The sequence below is a fragment of the Physeter macrocephalus genome, chromosome 8, assembly GCF_002837175.3.
Source record: "Physeter macrocephalus isolate SW-GA chromosome 8, ASM283717v5, whole genome shotgun sequence".
NCBI classification, from domain to species: Eukaryota; Metazoa; Chordata; class Mammalia; order Artiodactyla; family Physeteridae; genus Physeter; species Physeter macrocephalus.
In genome coordinates this window covers 122,227,092-122,247,283 of record NC_041221.1, presented here as the reverse complement: position 1 = coordinate 122,247,283, position 20,192 = coordinate 122,227,092, and the positions used below count along the sequence as shown (strand labels likewise).

Here is a 20,192-nt window from a genome sequence, read left to right as displayed (position 1 = left end):
AATTGGCTCATATGATTGTGGAAGCTTGGCAAGGGCAAAATCTGATGGATTAAGCCCACAGGCTGACCTAAGGAAGAGTTACAGTTTGAATTCAAAGGCTGTCTGCTGGCAGAATTCCTTCTTACTCAAAGAGGTCAGTCTTTGTTCTATTAAGACCTTCAACTGATTGAATGAGGCCCACATTTTGGAGGGCTTTCTGCTTTACTCAGCTCTATTGATTTAAATTTTAAGTGCACCCAAAAGACACCTTCAAAGAAACACCCAGATTAATTTTTGTTTGTTTGTTTGTTTGTTTTTTTGTGGTACGCGGGCCTCACACTGTCGTGGCCTCTTCCGTTGCGGAGCACAGGCTCCGGACGCGCAGGCTCAGCGGCCATGGCTCACGGGCCCAGCCGCTCCGCGGCATGTGGGATCCTCCCAGACCGGGGCGCGAACCCGGTTCCCCTGCATCGGCAGGCGGACGCGCAACCACTGCGCCACCAGGGAAGCCCCCAGGTTAATGCTTGACCAAATATCTGAGCAGTGTGGCTAAGCCAAGTTGATACACAAAATCACACTTTCCTTCTCTATCATCATCAGCACATTCAGAGTCACCCAAGCTCTGATTTCCCTCAAGTGAATGAAGTGTTCTTGGACTAGCATCACATGTGTGCAAACTACGTTTCACTCACCTCTTTATTCACCCAATAGCAGCTCTTGGGTGACTTTTTGGTGGACAGTTGTATTTTAGTCATGAGCCCAACCATCTAAGCTATGTTATAGGATCCCAGTCTCTCATGCGTGTCCATACAGTGATCTGACCAGTGAAACCCTCTCAGATTTCCTCTGAGGCAGAGGCATATGCTTTGGTTAATTGGTGTGGTCAGGTCTCAGTTTGAGAGAGACATGTTTTCTTGGCCCAGAGTTTAGAATTTCATGCTGATCTGGTTGACACAGTTCAGATCAGTTTGACCCACCGCGGCAGTAGTTATCCTTTGATCTGGAGTCTAGTTTGTAATGTGACCCATTCAGATGGCTTTCCTATGATAGTCAAGCAAGACAAAACCAAATCATCCCATTTATCTTAATGGGCTTTATTTTTTGTCTTTTGTCTTTCTTTCTTTCTTCCTTTTTTTTAATTTTTTTTAGACATGAGGCTTGCCGATCTTTTGTTGAACAGAAAAAGGAATCTGTGTATCTATCTGATGGACTTTGAAATACCATCAGGTGTTTAATGTTATTGTCCTCTGTTCTCCCCATGGTGTGCTGAATCATATCTTAAAAGTTCAACAACCATTCAGTGGGTCACCATTCAGTATACTGTGTCATTATCAAAGATTTGGATTTACAAAATGCTACCTGGAAACAAAGCCCACTTAACAGGCTGTTGTCCCTGAGGCCACCTCTGCTGCCTGAGAGGGGTCTTCTAGTAGGAAGTCTGTTTATCTGACATTTGTCACTGCCCTTTGGGTACCCAGCAGAACTTGCAAGCCTGAAAACTGCTGGGTGAATTACATAATTTTATGTGACAAAAGAAACATGCACGACAGTGTTCTTACACTAATATACACACCTGGGCATGCATCACTTTTCTTTTATAAACACTCGTATGTTGGCAATGAACGTGTGAACAGATAAACTTCATTTTAATTGTTAAATGCATGCCAAGAAAGTTGTCTATTCACAGATACTCTCTAAGTGTTAAAGTAAAGTAGGAAAACCCATCCGTGAAATAAATTCTGTGATGCATTGCTTCAGGGAAAAAAAAAAATGGTGAGAGAAAACGCATTCCAGGATGCATCTGTTCGTCAGGTAAAAATGTTTCGTAAGAGAAACACATACCTGTATTTAGTACAGCTTCCCAAGCTCAAGCAGCATCATGAAATGCCTGGACGCAACTTGTGCTTACTGCTTTTAGAATAACAACATGGCTTTCTCTCTACACTTAGTGATGATGAGGATTACTTGTGTGAAACACAGCAGCCCAGTGCTTTATGCAATGGTCATAAACCACCTCACCTAAAATGCATTTTTGCTTTTATACCTCAGTGAACAGCTCTGAGTAAATGATCCATCCTTGAGTTGTGTATACAGAGAGAAGATCAGCATTGGGTTGTTGTTTTAATAAACTGGAAGGCTGCCAACATTCTCTGGGAAGAGGACAAAGACATTAATGCTAGCATGCAATCTAGCCCGTGTTTGGATTTAAGACGGAATTTAATCTTCTTGCCTCCTTTCCCTTTTCCCCTCCCCCTTGCCAGTCCTTTCTTCCCTAAATACACAGTCTCTTTTCATGGAGTTAACGCCAGCTATCTTAAACAGCATGAACTAATAAAGCATGGCATTTTTAAAAGAGGAGGCATTTACAAATGTGGGAATGTAGAACGTTTAAAATTGTTTCTCTGTACTTAGTTTAAGAGAGTGGTGATTAATGAGTTTATGTTATCTATCAAAATGCTTCCATCATGCTGGTGATGGGATGCAGGATTTATGGTAATGAAAAACCTGCAATCCCTCCCTTGTATCTAAATCTATCAGGCCCACATTCATACAGAAAGCACTAAATGATATATTTGTAGCTATCTGAAAGCAAGATCATTTTTAAGCGATTATGTACTGCCAAAAGGGAACATTCTTAAAATATAGGAAAGGAAATGATTTCCTTTCCAACCTATTGCTCTAGCAAGCATCATACTACAAATATCAGTCTCCTACTGAAAAAAAGGAAAATACCGAGCAGATGATGATCACATGATTAGGCTAGTAATGCTCGATGAATTTCCTGTAATTTTCTTGGAACTCCTTTGTGATACATTTGCAAAGGGTCATACAGATTTTCATTGGGAGAATTTGAAATTGTTCTTTGTGCTACATGTCTTAGAAAGAGAAAATCTACCAGTACCTTGAATAAAACTCACTTGGTTCCATCTGTCAGGTAAGAGTATGCCAAGTAGCCTAATAAAAAACTTCATCCATGCTCAGCAACTGGAGGAAAACATGCACAGTCATATCCCACCCTCTTCATCAGGCAGATGTTTCTATTTCTGCAAGACCACGTAGAAAGGATAAAAGTGTGTTTTCAAAAATTGCCTATACCTTGCTCAAAATGGTGCCCACATATACACATAACATACCCTGTTATCACCTGGGTATAAGAATGAATATATTAGAGGAGAGGCTACTGGGTCAGGTTCCCAAGGCAAGTCTCCCAACATGTGAAAGGGTGTGGATGAGACATGAGGTGTGCTAAAAGAAATCTGTTTCTGCAAGTAGTAAAAAATATTGAACTTCACAACTAACTTATTTTTTAAAATATTGACCAAATTAAGTGTACATTCATAAAAATCGCAGTCTCTGTTACTTTAAACTTTGAAATGCTTTGATAGGAATGGGAGAAAAGGGCGAGGAGTCACCCCAAGAAGAAGCAGACATTTTTATGTAACACTCCTGAGCATTGTTATGTGTTGTGTATGCCTTAATGGGGGAGGTGGAAGAAAGCACTATTCTTTGCATCCCAAGGACCCCTCTATATCCTTACTCTGTAAACAGTCATTTTAATCAGGGTCATCTACATGTCAGGCTTTTGGGTGCCTACATTTTAAGTTGATCCATTTCTGTGTGCTTTGGCAAGCAGAGAAAGAGCCCTGTAGTGGAATATTTTTCTTCAGGCAGAATTTCTACCTCCAGAGTGTAGACACAAGCTCAGTGTGTTCCAGAAACAGCCCAGACTTGTATGCCTTTGCCATTTCCTGCTGGTTTTGCTACTTCTGCCTCAGAGAGATGCAAAGGATTGAGAAACACAGCTAAAGAGAAAGGAATCCCAGAGGCCACAAGGCGAGTGGCAACAAGCGAGCGTGTGTGTTCTGTCGTACAGGGCTGGGTTTGAAGAGGGTGAGGGAGTCTTGTTCAAATCACACAAACTGCCTGTGCAGCAAATAGATTCTTCTCCCCCTCCTCCCACTACTAGCACTGCAGAAAATGCCATCTATCAAAACGCTCTTAGAAGCAGTCCCTGATGATGCTGGAATAAAAGGCTGTTATGACAACTGTGAGGTGGGAGGAGCCTCTTTTCACCCAGCTGCCTGTCAGCCTGGGCATCAGGGACCCTTAAGATTTGTAAGGTCACACCAGGAGCCTGGCTCCCAGCTGACGTGTTCTCTTGCTGCCCCCTTCCCCCATCCTACCTCCAGATGACCTCAAGCTTGGCCCTTGGGGTCAAAGTCACAGGAGGGCAAATGTCATTTCCTATTGATTGTCTGTTCCTTGTCTTTTTCTGGCCTCAGTGGTCTTACTCTGGCCCAGACCTTCAATACTCATAGATGGTCCATGTTTAGCAAAGAAATGATGAAGCATTTTCAAGTTTCAAACTTCTAGTCTACGCTGAGTTTGGTTTAGTTTTGAGGAAATAACGTAATGTCAACATTACTGTCGCCAGTATATCTGCCTCACTGGCTCCCAGTATTAAAATGCTGTTAATAGTTAGGTTGGTTGGGTTTTTTGCCAGGTTGGTAAGAAAACCATGAAAATATCACTGTCTTTTCAAGGGGCAGGGCATTCTTTTTTTTTAATTATCAGGGAGAGGGAGGGGAAAAGTTTTACTTATTATGTAACAATAAGAAGGTAGAAAAGCTCCTAAGAAAACATCTTTAATTGCTTAAATTTTACAAGACAGAGAATGAAGAAAGCAGACACACATTTCAAGCAAAAACTCCATCAACATTTTGCTCCTCAAGCAGAGTTACAAAGAATAGAAACTAGTCAAGCCACAAAAATAACTAGAAGGAAAAGGATTTTATGCTCTCAAGTATCAGTGTTTGCAGGCTTTCTCACTGTTGTCTCCACCACTACACACATTAAGAACTCTTTTAAAGGACTGACAGTCAGGGAAAAAAGAGTCCTGGGATCAGTAACGATGCTGTACCCCACCATTGTGGAGCCTGGGGCGAAAAGAAAAATCAATAATACTAATTATGTTTTATTTAAAATTTTGATAGTTTGTTCATCATGAATTTTTTGCATTAATTTTGACTTTTAAAATATTGCATTAAAATATCATTTATCATGATTACTCAGTTTTTTGGTATCCCCTAAATTTTGTACCCAAGACAAGTGACTGACCGGCCTCATTCACCTTAACCTAGTCCTGGCCCTACTTTCAGAGAAAAATAAAACAAAACAAAACGGAGTAACTGAAATAAGTGATTTTCCTAAATTTAGCAAGCTTCAATGAACATAGGAATTGAACACTAGTTTTTTGTTATTGTTGTTTGTTTTGGAGGGTTTTTTAATTGAAGTATAGTTGATTTACAGTGTTGTGTAAATTTCTGCTGTACAGCAAAGTGATTCAGTTATACATATATACACATTCTTTTTTATATTATTTTACATTATGGTTTATCACAGGATATGGAATATAGTTCCCTGTGCTATACAACAGGACCTTGTTGTCTGAAGACTAGTTTCTAATTATTGGTGTCACCAACACTTATTGTTTTCTAAAATACATGTCAAAATTCTTAGGAGTCTGGAACATTTTATGTAAATTAGGTGACAAATTTGGAGATGTAATCGGGATACTTTTCTTTCCAGACTCTTACTTCTGGCCAGTAGCCCTGCACCCAGTGAGTGTATGTCATTGCCCCACAGGGAGGACATGAGCCCCAGAACAAAGGAGTGAATTGAGTGGTTGCATAGATTTTGTAAATATATGCGGGAGAAAGTCTAAAAAGCTATAATGTTAAATTGCAAGAGTCAAGTGATTGAGAGGGGGCAGATTTTTCTCAATTCTAAAAGTTTGGGTTTTAATATCAAGAAACAAACCCTTAAAAAGTCAGTCATAGTGTTTATACCTTAAATCACACAACAGGGAAAATGTGTGATGCCATAAGAACCTACCATTTTCTTTTTTTTTTTACATCTTTATTGGAGTATAATTGCTTTAGAATGGTGTGTTAGTTTCTACTGTATAACAAAGTGAATCCGCTATACGTACACATATATCCCCATATCCCCTCCCTCTTGTGCCTCCCTCCCACCCTCCCTATCCCACCCCTCTAGGTGGTCACAAAGCACAGAGCTCCCTGTGCTATGTGGCTGCTTCCCACTAGCTATGTATTTTACATTTGGTAGTGTATATATGTCCATGCCACTCTCTCACTTCGTCCCAGCTTACCCTTCCCCCTCCCTGTGTCCTCAAGTCCATTCTCTACGTTGGTGTCTTTATTCCTGTCCTGCCCCTAGGTTCATTGGAACCTTTTTTTTTTTTTTAGATTCCATATATATGCGTTAGCATGCGATATTTGTTTTTCTCTTTCTGACTTATTTCACTCTGTATGACAGACTCTAGGTCCATCCACCTCACCACAATAACTCAATTTCGTTTCTTTTTATGGCGGAGTAATATTCCATTTTATGTATGTGCCACATCTTCTTTATCCATTCATCTGTCGATGGACACTTAACAACCTACCATTTTCCACCTGAATTAAATAAGCATTCAATCACTAGAGAGTAAAAGAAGAATCTTGGGGAGTGTGATAAAAGTGTAGATATCAGTAGATGCCCGAGAAAGTTCTTACCTACCATGGGGTAAGACACCAGTGGAAGCCAGAAGAGACTGGATTAAATATGGATCAGAGGCATGGATGATACATAAGTCCCCAGGAACATAGAGAGCCCAGAGAAATTAAAGCAGAGAGGTAATAAAGCACAGATTAGAAGAGGCCCCACTGTCAGAATCCCAGCTCTGTCACTAACTAGCTATGTGACATTAGGCAACGTGACTTCCCTGTGCCTTAGTTTTCACACATGTTAAGTAGAGACCATGATACTGTATACTTTACATGAATTAACTTATATGAAGAGCTTAGGATATTATGTGATGAGTATAAGTACAATTTTATATGTTTGCTATTATACTGTTACTCCTGAGAGGAATGCAAAAAAACAGTATGAGAATTCTAAATTAACTGAAATTTATAATGTATGGAAATATTTTTTAAGCTAGAAGTGACTGAGTTTACCTTGACAAGTTTGTTATCCACCATAAAAGATGGAGATTCCAAAGCTAAGTTCAGTTCAATTACAGAGATATAAAGAAACCTGCAATTGTGTACACTGCATCCATTGTAAGACAATTATCCTTGGTTCTCCCATTTCAACACATCTTGGGAGTAGAGCCACTGACTGCCTTTTTTCCAGACTATATTTTCAAGGTTGTTTGTATAGCAGAAGGCCTTGGAAGATGTACTGTTTCCCTCCTAAGAAAACAAGGCATGTTTGTTTGTTGTCCAGTAAAATAAAGATAGTGTCTCTCTCCAGGGCAAAGTACAGGCAGGCTCACTGCCCATTATAAAATATTTTGGTTCCCTAAGCTCAGGGTACCCCTGTTGTAACAACCCACTCTAAGTACAGACATCACCTGTCCTTCATTGTATTCCCTGTGGGAATTGGGGCAAAGGGAACTGAGACAAATACTATACTCTGGCTACTGCTAATGCTGTGAATAATAGTTCTTTGTCTCTGACCCAAGAGTCTCTTGTTTTCTGCCAAAATCCATGACACTGGCAGGATAACTTATTAGCTTGCAAGTAGGTAAAATCTCAGAACCTTCACTTACTATTTAGTATATAATCACATCCTATTTAGTATATATCAATAATTTGATTTCTTGCAATGAGATTTAAAAGTATCATAAGAGCACTAACTTTTTTACTTTAATGAGTTTTTTACTGTTTTATTCTCAAGCCACTCAAATACATATGCTTGATTTATTCTTTACCCACAACATTTTTCTTTAAAAAAGAAAAATACTTGTCTATATTTAAACAGTAATTAAAGGTTTATGCTAGTGACTAGAGATGTCCAAATGTGGTACATTCTGAACACATACACAGTCCAGGGGTATACCATTACCAAAACTAAGAACACTGCAGAATAAAGATTTTCAAGGAGTGCAAATTCCATTTCTCCACCTGCCACATTCAGAGGAGGACATGGAATAAGAATCCATTAACATCTCAAACTAAAGTTCAAGATAATACCTTGAAGAAAGTGATAATAGCAAATAGTAAATTCAAGACAATTAGAACATCCATTATTTTACGATCCCTGAATTAAAACAATCAGGTCACATTTTTTCAGATTATTTAAAGAAACAGAAAACAAATCAAATGATGGTTCTTCTATAAATATACAGTGAGATCATTCAAGCAAACATACAGGATATATACTCACACCACCACAAATCTTGAAGAAGGGAGTCAACATTTTTCTCTAGCTCTACCCAAGCCTGGTCATTCTGGAATAACATGTTTCTGCCATCTGCACATTTGTGAATGACTTGTAGAAAGTGACATCTAAAATAACTTGATGGGGGTAATTAAACCTAAGCAGTTTTGGCTACTTTCTCAAATGTCATAATAAAAGGGTGAAATTATATACTAGACAGAGTTGTTTTCCAAAGTGGGAAACATAAAAATTTAGGGAGACGAATTATAATGTTATGAGAGGAGTATTTTTACTGAGTAAACCAATGAATGTGGAGTTGCTGGGACGTTTCACCTCATGCCCTGCTGTGGGAGTTGCCGTTCCTCTCTGCTTTATTCCTCCTCCACTTTCCTTACTCACTCATTATCAAATACACTCATCTTGTTTAAATAACACAGTACTTAACCTCCATTTGATGTTGGGAATGTAGGGCTGCTGAAATTATAACCAGAAGGATAGGAAAGAGCGTGAGAGAAATAGAGAGGAAAATAGAAAGAAATTTCATATTTAAGTCCCATAATGACCAAAAACTATTTTAAGTTCAAAGTCTGACATCTATTTCTGGAAGGAAAAAGCCAGACGGATAGTAGATATTTTAACCTGGTAAAACTGGAGATGTGGATAGCTGTTAATAAGCTGAGCATCTATTTCAGGATTTTAGCATAGTTGTATATTAACAGAGTCCACTGACCTTAACAGAGTCCACTGACCACTCATCAATACCAAATGTCCGCCTAAACAACTCTCCTAAAATCATGGAAGCTGAAAGAAAATACAGTAAAATGAATTTTAACTGGGATGCATTTTCTACTTACCTGTGGGATTTTCAGACCCCTCAATACCAAAATTTTGTCTTTTAAAAAGGTTTATGGAGACTCAGATGCTACCCTTAGAAATCATTGATCTTAGTTGTATTAGTTGGGTTATTTATAGTTATCCAGAAGCAACATGTGTGGATTACCTTTGGAGTTGGGAATTATTAAAAGAACACATAAAGAATGTCATCTATTACAGTCTTTCTAAGCCACAGAGCTTCTAGGATTTGGATACACAATGGGCTTCATGGAAAAATAGAACAACTGCTCAAAATGTTTGTGAAAAGAACCTGAACTCAGTTGACCCACCTTTTTCATTTATCTAGAATTTATTTTTCCCAAATGAATGTAGGGCCAGCAATCTGCCATTCAATAAGGAGCACTTCTATTAGCCAGGAATTTATGCTAAGCCACTTCACATTCCTCCACGATTTTTCAGCCTATGTGTGAGACTGACTTTGGTTTGAATTCCATTAACTAGTTTAATTGGTGCTCTTTGGTTATACACAAAAGTAAGTTATATCTAGTTGATGCCATAAGAGGGCTTTGTTGTCAGGCATATCCCAATCGCAGGAAACGTGGTGGTCTAAGGCAGGGAGTTAACAGGGACTAGAGCTCAGATGAACCAGGATTCTTTAGGTTTCTCTTCTCTGTGATTCTCTGCATACCAGGTTTTTCCTTGAGGTTGAAACTCTAACTACCAATATCTTAAATCTTTCTAGCTCTGCCAGCAAAGAAGAAAGTACTTCCTCTAGTTATGAATAAAAAATAAAGTTTAAAAATCTCAAGGAAAGATTCTTATTGGTTGGCCTGGGCCATGTGACCATTCCCCTGGCCAGGTAGTCAAGGAACAAGAGTGGCAAGTCCAATGAGACCTCCACAGTTAGAGTGAAGGGAAAAGAACTTCCTCAGCAGGGAGGAGTGAATGCTAAGCAGGTAAAGCAGTAGTTATATACTTACCTGAGGGAAAGGTTTTGCTTTTACTTACATATAATATGGCCTAAGCTATAGAAATCTGTGTAAGGAAGAACCCCCTGGGCTACTTTACTTAATATGGCAGCTGTGGGTAAGGCAAGTAACTGAGACTTGTGCATTCATGGTACAGCCTGTCCAATATTTGGTCCAAATTCCCTTCATTCAACAGACAGGGAGATAGAACCTAGAGAAATAAAAGATAATCCACACACATGAATGTTGCAGGTAACAGTGTCTTAGTCCATTTGAGCTGCTGTAAAAAAAATGCCATGGATGGAGTAGCTTAAGCAACACACATTTATTTCTCACAGTTCAGGAGGCTGAGAAGTCCAAAATCAAGACACTGGCAGATTTAGGGTCTGCTGAGGGCCACCTTCTTGCACTGTCCTCACATGGCAGAAGGGACATGGGAGCCATCTGGGGCCTCTTTTATAAGGTCACTAATCCCATTCACAGGGGCTCCACCCTTACAATCCAATCACCTACCAAAGACCCCATCTCCGAATGCCATCACACTGGGGATTAGGTTTCAACATATGAATTTTGAGGGGACACAGACACTCAGACTATAGCAAACAGTTAAGAATAAATCCAGTTGCTCCCAATGCATGTTGTAGGGTGATCTGACATCCTGACTAACATACCCTATCAGAATTCGGTTAGGCCTGATTTGGAGGTGAAGTCTGACAATGCCAGTTAAGAGCTTTTTCATCTAATCAAGATCAGAGAAAGGACCAGGGTCCTCTTTCTCAGGCTGGTACCACTGCACAGTCAAAGTCAAAGCCTCAGGACATTGTAGTTGGCTTAATGAAAACTTTTGAAAGGAGGAGCAGTCATAACCCTAAATGGAAGCCCCTCCTGTTGCACCCCCACCTCCACCCACTGCAGCCGTCGAGCCAGCCCATTCTCCTCCTACTTTCTGGAGGACAGAGCTACGAGCTCCAACAGTCAGTCTGACTCCCTTCTTTTCAAACATTGAGCCACTTATATATTTATATAGAGATTTAAATTTACAGTCCTGGATGGACAGTAATCTTACCTAATTCACATCTATTTAACAGAAATCAGTTTACTAGAATGTAACCTTGTATTGGGAAGATGAAGTCTTTCAGCTCGTATGTGAATATGTAAGTTCCTGAGCTAAATTTCTTTCAGTTGTACAGAGAAAAAGAAAATAACTTAATCTCTTCTGGGTGGTAGCTGATCAAATTCAGGGCTAGGCTCTGCTTGACTCCTCTCTTTCTCCCCTGGGCCAGGGTATTCTAATTTCCAGTGTCTGGTTCTCAGGCCACCTTCCATCCCACCGGCTTCTGCTTGGTTGTAGTTTGCCCATCTGGATGTGAGATGTTCTCTACATTCTTGTCCAACCATGAAGGCTCCTCCAGCCCCACAGTCCAATCCTCTCAACCCTTCTGGGCCCCACCCAGGGACCCAGGAATTCACACCACCTCCTTTTCACCACTCTGCACAGGATTAGATGGAGCTGTCCTTGGGCCTCCCTGCATTGCTCATGGCTACGCTGTCACGCCAATACCAGCTGCTCCAGTGCCAGACCAACCTTGAGGCTTATAAGAGATTAAGGGTTCCTCGAGCTACACTGTGAGAACAAGCACAAAGTCTGCAGCTCCCAAATCCCCCCAAATTTACACACACACACACACACACGCACATACACACACTCAGTCTTGGGACTTTGACATCACTTCTCAGGATCCCCAAAACACCCAATTAAATAGCTGACAAATGTAACAGGTAATTTTAGATATTAACAACAGAGAAAACTAGGAAAATACATGTGGAAATTCTCTGTGCTATCTTTGTAACTTTTCTGAAAACCTACAATTATTCCAAAATTTAAAGTTTACTTAAAAAGTAATGAGAATGGAGAAGTGAATGGAAGTATGGATGGGACAGGATTAAACATGGACTGATGGTTGTCGAGATGGGGTGATGAGTACGTGGGGTTTACTATACTGCTCTGCTTACTTTTAAGTTGTAAATTCTCCATAATAAAAAATTAAGTAGGGCTTCCCTGGTGGTGCAGTGGTTGGGAGTCTGCCTGCCGATGCAGGGGACACGGGTTCGTGCCCCAGTCCGGGAGGATCCCACGTGCCGCGGAGCAGCTGGGCCCGTGAGCCCTGGCCGCTGGACCTGCGCGTCCGGAGCCTGTGCTCCGCAATGGGAGAGGCTGCAGCAGTGAGAGGCCCACGTACCGAAAAAAAAATAATAATAATAACTTTAAAATATATATTATGGGACTTTCTACATAAACCTTAGAAGCCAGTAATTTGACACTTTATTCTCTCTGTATAATTTTTACCATCAGGACACTGGTGCTTGATTAGTAGGGCAAAGAAAAAAAGAGTAGAAAGACTAGAAAAACAGCAGAGTTGAATGTTATCCAACTACATGATTTGCTTATGTTTTTTGTTTTGTTATTAGACCACCTCAAACTCTTTCTCCTTCTTTTATATTTTTAAAATCTCTTTCACCTCCATTTTTACCACTTTTTAGATCTCTTCTGTATCATGTGCCCATCGATGTGTCACTTGGCATAAAGTCCCACTACAATGTAACAAAACATCCAAATAATTGTGGCTTAAACAAGATAAAACCTTATGTCTCTCACACATAAAATTAGTCTGGAGATCAATAGTCCAGGACTGTCATGGCAGATCCACAGAGATTTCAATGGCTCCAGCTCCTTACTATCCTCCACTCCTCAATTCCTGGGATGTTGCCCTGGTCATCAGCCTTACACGTTGGCTTCTAGAGCTCCAGCCATCACACTCACATTCCAGGCAGCAAGAAGGCAGGTCAAGCCACTTCCCTTTAAGGAAACATCCCAAAAGTCCCACAGAATACTTCTGCTAACCTTGCACTGATCAAAACATACTCATACAGCCAATCTTAGCTGCAAGGCGAACTGTGGAAAATAGTCTTTTAATTGTACCCTGGCTGTCCTCTATAAAACCAGAGTTCTATGACTGAAGGAGGGGAGAATGGATGTTGGGTAGGCAATTAGCAGCCTCTGCCACAGTCAGCCGTGGGAAAAATCTGAACATGCAGTGGCAGAGCAGCCCAACCATGACTTATGCCCAAATTAATTACCCGGCTAGGGCAATCAGCAAAGATCTGGAAGTATCTGTCATCCTACATACGCTGCAGACTGGTTTATGTTGATTGGTTTGACTGAAAGTTAAAACTAGAAAAGTGCCTGTGGATTCACCCTTCACAGCAAGAGACCATCCATCTACACAGAAGCCGATATATGTGCATTTGTGTCAGCCTCATGTAGGGCACGAGATATGCCTGCTGTGAATATAATGTCCTTTAAACCTAAAATGGAAGCATTACAGATTCCTCCTGGCAGCCCTCTTGACCCTCTGGGAGACCTTCTGGGCTCCTGGCCAGTCTCCCGAGAGATTCCTGTCTGTCTGCCTGCTAGGAGACACATTCTGGGCTCCCTGCCCACGTTCTAACCTGCTGCTCATGCGGGTAGAGAGTGATGTCTATTTGGGTCAGTCCTGACTGATTATCCTGTTGCCTTGAAGCAGGTTCACTTGAATACTGCACACATAACCAACTGTGTACACCACACGTCCACATGCTGGGTGCCCAGTAAAAGCAATGAGGGATGGTGGAAAGAGCATCTGAAACCTGAGACTGAGGATTAAGACTGAGCAATTCTTGGTCCGGGTGGTGAGACCTTAGGGAAGTCACTGAGTCTCTAAGCCTTGGTTTTCTCATATGTCAAGCAGGGATATTGCTACTTCCTCTCCTTTCCCTGAAAGCTGGTTGTGAAGCTCAGTTGCAGTAAGATAGTACATGTCAAAGTAAGGTACTTTATCACCCCCAAAATGGTTACTGTTAATATTGTTGATTTCATGAAAATGTGAGTTGTTGACAAAAAAAGAGAAGAGAAACAAAACATAGTGATAATGTGGTTCAGGCCCATTTGTCTGTGGCTAAGAAAAAGAAATATAGTAACTAGTGCCAAATCTGCAAGGCAAAACAAAAAGACAATGAATCCGTGAAATTTTATCAGTCCCAGAAAGAAATGACTTGTTGCACGAAGTAAACTCATAATATTCTAACCTCCATTTCCATTTATTATTAACTATTCCTTCCACAGAATACTAGTCCAAAGAGTAAAGCTATCATTAAAGATCCTCTTCTCCCTACACTGAAAAGGTCGAATAAGTTTTATTCCTTTTATTTAAGTCAGCTTTAAAATACAGCTAGGCTCCTATATCAACAGCAAAGACCCAAAACACCCACCTAGAATTTCCCTGCTCAGTACAATCCACTAGGACCCACTTTTATTCCTAAATATAAGCCTTTGGGCACAGTATGTAAGCAGTTGGTTGTATACACATAAGCCCAATCTGGGGATAGGTGAGTTCTGTAGGTGTGAATGTGTATGTAAATATATCTCTATATATTGGAGCCTGCAGAAGGTTTACAGTTTTTTAGAAATATTAATAAGGAAAACATTTTAATCCTTTAGTTTTTGTTAAAAGAAGGAGCTTTAATTTATGCAACATAAAATTAGAGTTGTTTTTACTGGCTACCACTTTAATATCAACATTTTCATCTGGTGTTGGATCCAAAGATAAACTTCTGTCATTTGACATAATAAATTGCTTTCCATATGTGAAATGAAAATCATTTGGGCTCTATTGGCCAGTTAGAGGGTTTAGCTCTGATCTGACTTTAGAGGGTGATTTCTATTGGGAGCTGAAGAGCACCACTCCATGACTTGACTGCAGAAGTCATAAGAGTCAATAAGCAGCTTCACTGACCATTTGTGAACTTTTCATTTGACTCAAGCTGAAGCAAAGGATCTCTTAACTGTGAGTAATTTTTCCTGATGAGATTAAAAATTTCTCATTCCAACTTTCCTAAATCTAGAATTTTCTTTGCATAGAAAACACACACACACGTCACAAAAGAAATTGATTCCAGATGTGCAAGAGACCTCGCATGACAGTGTCTGGCTTTGATGGTCATGAAGGGCATTCTGGCAGGTGGCCACAATGGTGTTTTCGTTCCTCTCAAACTTGATGCCATCTAACCACACTGTAAAATTCACCTGGTTTACGTCTGTGATATTTCTCCCTAACAAAGGAAGGAAAACAAGATGAGGACGCTGAATGTTCACCAGATCACAAGGCTAGAATGTGTGGTTTCTGAAACACAGATGTAGGTAGATTTTTCAGTAAGAATTTTGTCAACACCGACTATATTCCCAAGCACTATTCCATGCTGTGTGGAGTGAAGAAAGATAGGAAACATTGTCCCAAGCCCAGGACAATGAACTTAAAATGGCTTGTAAGTGACAAGGTTAATGAGAATGGAACAGTCAATATGCTCCCCTAGCATCCTTCATAAAGCATCACTGTACAACTCACCCTGGGTTATAATGATCTGTTTGTGTGACTTATGTCACCCACCATACTGAGGCCCTCCCAGAGCTGGAACCATGGCTGATCTTTGTTGTAAACACAGCCCAAAGTGCAGCCTAAAGTGTATTTGATCAATGTTAACTCAAGGAATGAAGGAGACAAGAGTACTACAGGTTAAAAGGATTCAAACATGAGCCCATTTCTGTTTCTGGGAATTACTCAAGAGTTAATATCTTTCATTTTGCTAATAAGACATTCCGTCAGCTTTCTAACAACCAATTTGAATGCCTGCCCTCAATAGTACTATACACTGAGAGACAATGGCTACCATGCTGGGAAATAGAGTCTTTATTCTGGGAGTCTATTGCTAAAAAGTGGACATTCTGTCAGCGCAAGAAGGGAAAAAGAGATGCTAAGGACATCTAGCAGAGAGATGAAGTTGATTTCAACTACTGTGTTTTGGTGACAACATATTCCAAGGAACAAAGCAGTAAGTATGCTACTCGAAAAAAATGGGCTCAAACTCAGGTGAGGGCAGGAGATTCTCTTTTTCTAAGTAAATTAAGACCTATTCAGTACAAAGCAGTTAAGTAAGACAAAGTATTTGCTTACTAGATTGTAAACAGGGTCTAGCGGAAAGAGCCCTAGACTTGCCTTCGCTGAGACCCAGTTTTCCAGCATTCCCAAAGTGTGTTCCATGGAACACTGTTTATGAGGAGCTTTGCTAAATATCATTATAAGAAGGATAGTTCCATAGTCAGATAGGTTTAGGAAATGTTGATTACCATCTCCTCCTTTATATTTACATTGTAAAGAAAACTGTTTATGTTTATTCATTCAAAGTTTTCCCAAAATTATTTGACTAAGGGCTCTTTATTCACGAAGTATCTTCCAGAATTAGATTAGAAAACATCAGTCCAGGAGCCCTACATTGACTGATATGTAATTTTGCTTTCAGTGCTAACATTCTGTATCATTTTCGGCTAATATTCTACATCACTTTTTACAAGTGATAGTTAAGACTTGGGAACATATTAATACTCCAAAAGAAAAGGGGCAGAAGAACTAAGCACCAGAGATTGAGGCTTAGCAAGAAACTATTTTGAAGACCAAGGAAAACAAACAGCAATGGGCATCACATCCTGAAACTGAACCATTCTTGGGGAAAAAAAAAAAATGGAACTTGAATCTGATCCAGCCTCTCTAAATCTTGCCACCAATTTACAGGGATGACACCATGGAATATAATCAAAATTCCAACCTGAGAAACTCTAGAAAATGCATAACCTGCTGCCTTCAACAAAGAAATTCCAAGGGAAAAAACAAAAAACGGGAAAGGAGTATCTGTAGATTAAAAGACACTTGAGAGGCATTTCAAGCTTACAGTGTTTGGGTTGTATTTGGGTCCTAGTTTGAGTGAGCTAACTATGAAAAAAAATATTCAAGAGACAATCAAGGAATTTTGAACACTTTCTGGATGTTTGTTGACATTAAAGAATTACTCTTAATCTTTTTAGGTGTGATAATAAATATTATGGATGTGATTTTATAAATCTTTATATTTAAGAAATATATTCTGGAATATTTATGTACAAAATGATATGTGGTCTGAGATTTGCTTCAAAACAATCCTGGGATGGAGGATATCAATGAAAAAAGTTGGCCATAATATAAGATGGTTTCACGAAGGTTTATTGTACTCTTCTCTCTGATTTTGTATTTTTGAGATTTTCCAAACTAAAAGTTTTTACAAAGCAGTTGAAAGAGAAAGAAGTGGGTTAAAGATATTATTACAAACATGGTAAATACAGAGTTTGGAAAGCAATAAAAGGAAGGAATTTTGAGAAGCAGGCAGGCAAAAGCAGCATGGATGCAAAAGAGAAAGAGTGTGAAAACCAGGAAGAGAAAGACAGAAATGTCAGTGGACTTTTGAGAGAGACAAACAGAATTGCAGAGGGTTCGAGGCATGATGCCTGGTGTAGAAATGCTGCACAGAGTTATTACTTATCATTTGAGACAGTTGGTTATGAAAAAAGATGGTGGCTGGAGGTCCAGAGAAGGTTCGTCAAGAAGGACAATGCTATAGACTGAATTGTACCCCCTACAAAGTCCATATGTTGAAGCCCTAATCCTCCACATGATATCAGACCTTTAGAGAGGTGATTAATGTTAATGATTAATGTTAAATGAGGTCATAAGGTGGAGCCCTGATCCAACAGAACTGGTACCCTTATAAGAAGAGGAAGAGAGAGATGGCGTTTTCTCCACCATGTGAAGACACAGCAAGAAGGCAGCCGTCTGAAAGCCAGGAAGAGAACCAGAACTTAACCTTGCCGGCACTCTGATCTTGGACTTCCAGCTTCCAAAACTGTGAAAAAATAAATTTCTGTTGTTTAAGTCACCCAATCTATGGTATTTTATTATGGCAGCCTAAGCTGATACAGGTAAAGCATGCCCATCCTCTTCATTAGCCTTTCTACTTCATTCAGCATTTATCATATCCTTCTTTTATGATATTGAAATTAGACCTAGAAAAATGAATGTCACTGAGTGGTATTATTCTGTGTTCTTTTATGTGGTGGTCAGTTAGGTGTGGCCACAAGAGGGGACATGAGAGAGGCACAGGAAAACAAAGTTTATTATACTCACCAGTCTGAGAGAGTCACTGCACAACAAGAGGGGGCCATATGAGACACGTACCAGGAGAACAGGCTCAACCAAGCAGGGGGGGAGCTGAGAGAAAGAGAGAGACCTGTGGGCAAGCACCTTTTTTGGAGGTCGAAGTGGAATACACTAGAAGAGGCTCTAGGGGATTGCACTGGGGCATTTGAAACTTCCTAGGAGTGCAGAGAGGAGAACTGCAGCAGGGGCCAGCCTTATCACACTAGTGCACCTGGTCACCTGGGCAGGATGCTCACTACTTTGGCAGAGGATGTTGAGGCAGCAGGAGACAAAACTGAAGTTTTAAAATTTTATAATACAGGTATAAAGTCTCCATAATTTCTTCTTTCAAATTTTATTTTTTTTATTGAAGTGTAATTGATCTACAATGTTTCAGGTATACAGCAAAGTGATTGAGTTATATATGTATATATATTCTTTTTCAGATTCTTTTCCATTATAGGTTACTACAAGATATTGAATATAGTTTCCTGTGCTATACAGTAGGTCCTTGTTGTTTATCTATTTTATACATAGTAGTTTATATCTGTTAATACCAAATCCTTAAGTTATCCCTCCCCCCCTTTCCCCTTTGGTAACCATAAGTTTGTTTTGTATGTGTGTGAGCCTATTTCCGCTTTGTAAATAAGTTCCTTTGTATCATTTTTTAGATTCCACATATAAGTGATACCATACGATATTTATCTTTGTCTAACTTACTTCACTTAGTATGATAATTTGCAGCATGTTGCTGCAAGTGGCATTATTTCATTCTTTTCATGGCTGAGTAATATTCCATTGTATACATGTACCACATCTTCTTTATCCATTCATCTGTCCGTGGACACTTAAGTTGCTTCCATGTCTTAGCTATTGTGAGTAGTGCTGCTATGAACATTGGGGTACATGTATCTTTTTGAATTAGAGTTTTTGTCTTTTCCAGATAAATGCCCAGGAGTGGGATTGCAGGATACTATGGTAGCTCTTTTTTTACTTTTTTAAGGAACCTCCATTCTGTTCTTCATAGTGGCTGCACCAATTTACATTCCCACCAACAGTGTAATAAACAACCTTTATTATGTTGAGGTCTAAATTTTATTTTTGTGACTCGTTCTTTTCACTGTGTTTACCTTTCACTCCTCTAAAGGAAGTAAAAAACATCAGTTTCCATCATAATCAGAAAGCTTGGATAAACAATTTCAATTCAAATCTTTTTCCCTTATGATGTTCAAAGGCACACAGACCCACTGTGGCTATTAAAGATTTGCTAGTTCAAGACCTCTTGATTTCTCTGACTAAGCTGGTCTTAAATTTTCCTTATTATGTCAGGGGTCAACAAAACCACTCCCAGACAACCTTCTGAGACTGAACCAGGAAGAAATAGAAAATATGAACAGACCTATCACAAGCACTGAAATTGAAACTGTGATTAAAAATCTTCAAACAAGGGCTTCCCTGGTGGCGCAGTGGTTGAGAGTCCGCCTGCCGATGCAGGGGACACAGGTTCGTGCCCCGGTCTGGGAAGATCCCACATGCTGCAGAGCGACTGGACCCGTGAGCCACGGCCGCTGAGCCTGTGCGTCCGGAGCCTGTGCTCCGCAACGCGAGAAGCTACAACTGAGAGGCCCGCGTACCGCAAAAAAAAAAAAAAAAAAAAAAAAAAAAAAAAATCTTCAAACAAAAGCCCAGGACCACAAATCAATCAATGTGATACACCATATTAACAAATTGAAGGAGAAAAACAATATGATCATCTCAACAGATGCAGAGAAAGCTTTTAACAAAATTCAACACGCATTTATGACAAAAACCCTCCAGAAAGTAGGCATAGAGGGAACTTTCCTCAACATAATAAAGGCCGTATATGACAAACCCACAGCCAACATCATCCTCAATGGTGAAAAACTGAAACCATTTCCACTAAGATCAGGAAGAAGACAAGGTTGCCCACTCTCACCACTATTATTCAACATAGTTTTGGAAGTTTTAGCCACAGCAATCAGAGTAGAAAAAGAAATAAAAGGAATCCAAATCAGAAAAGAAGAAGTAAAGTTGTCACTGTTTGCAGATGACATGATACTATACA

The 20,192-nt window shown here is 39.8% G+C and overlaps 1 protein-coding gene across 1 annotated transcript in view; it reads right to left on the bottom strand.

The window, feature by feature from the left end:
• LOC102976884 (nucleolin-like) overlaps positions 1-20,192 on the bottom strand; it is an 82,620-nt gene that overhangs the window by 56,933 nt on the left and 5,495 nt on the right. The window contains 2 exon segments of the mRNA XM_055086904.1: positions 12,797-12,867; positions 13,521-13,607. Coding sequence (XP_054942879.1) covers positions 12,797-12,867; positions 13,521-13,607 — 158 coding nt within the window.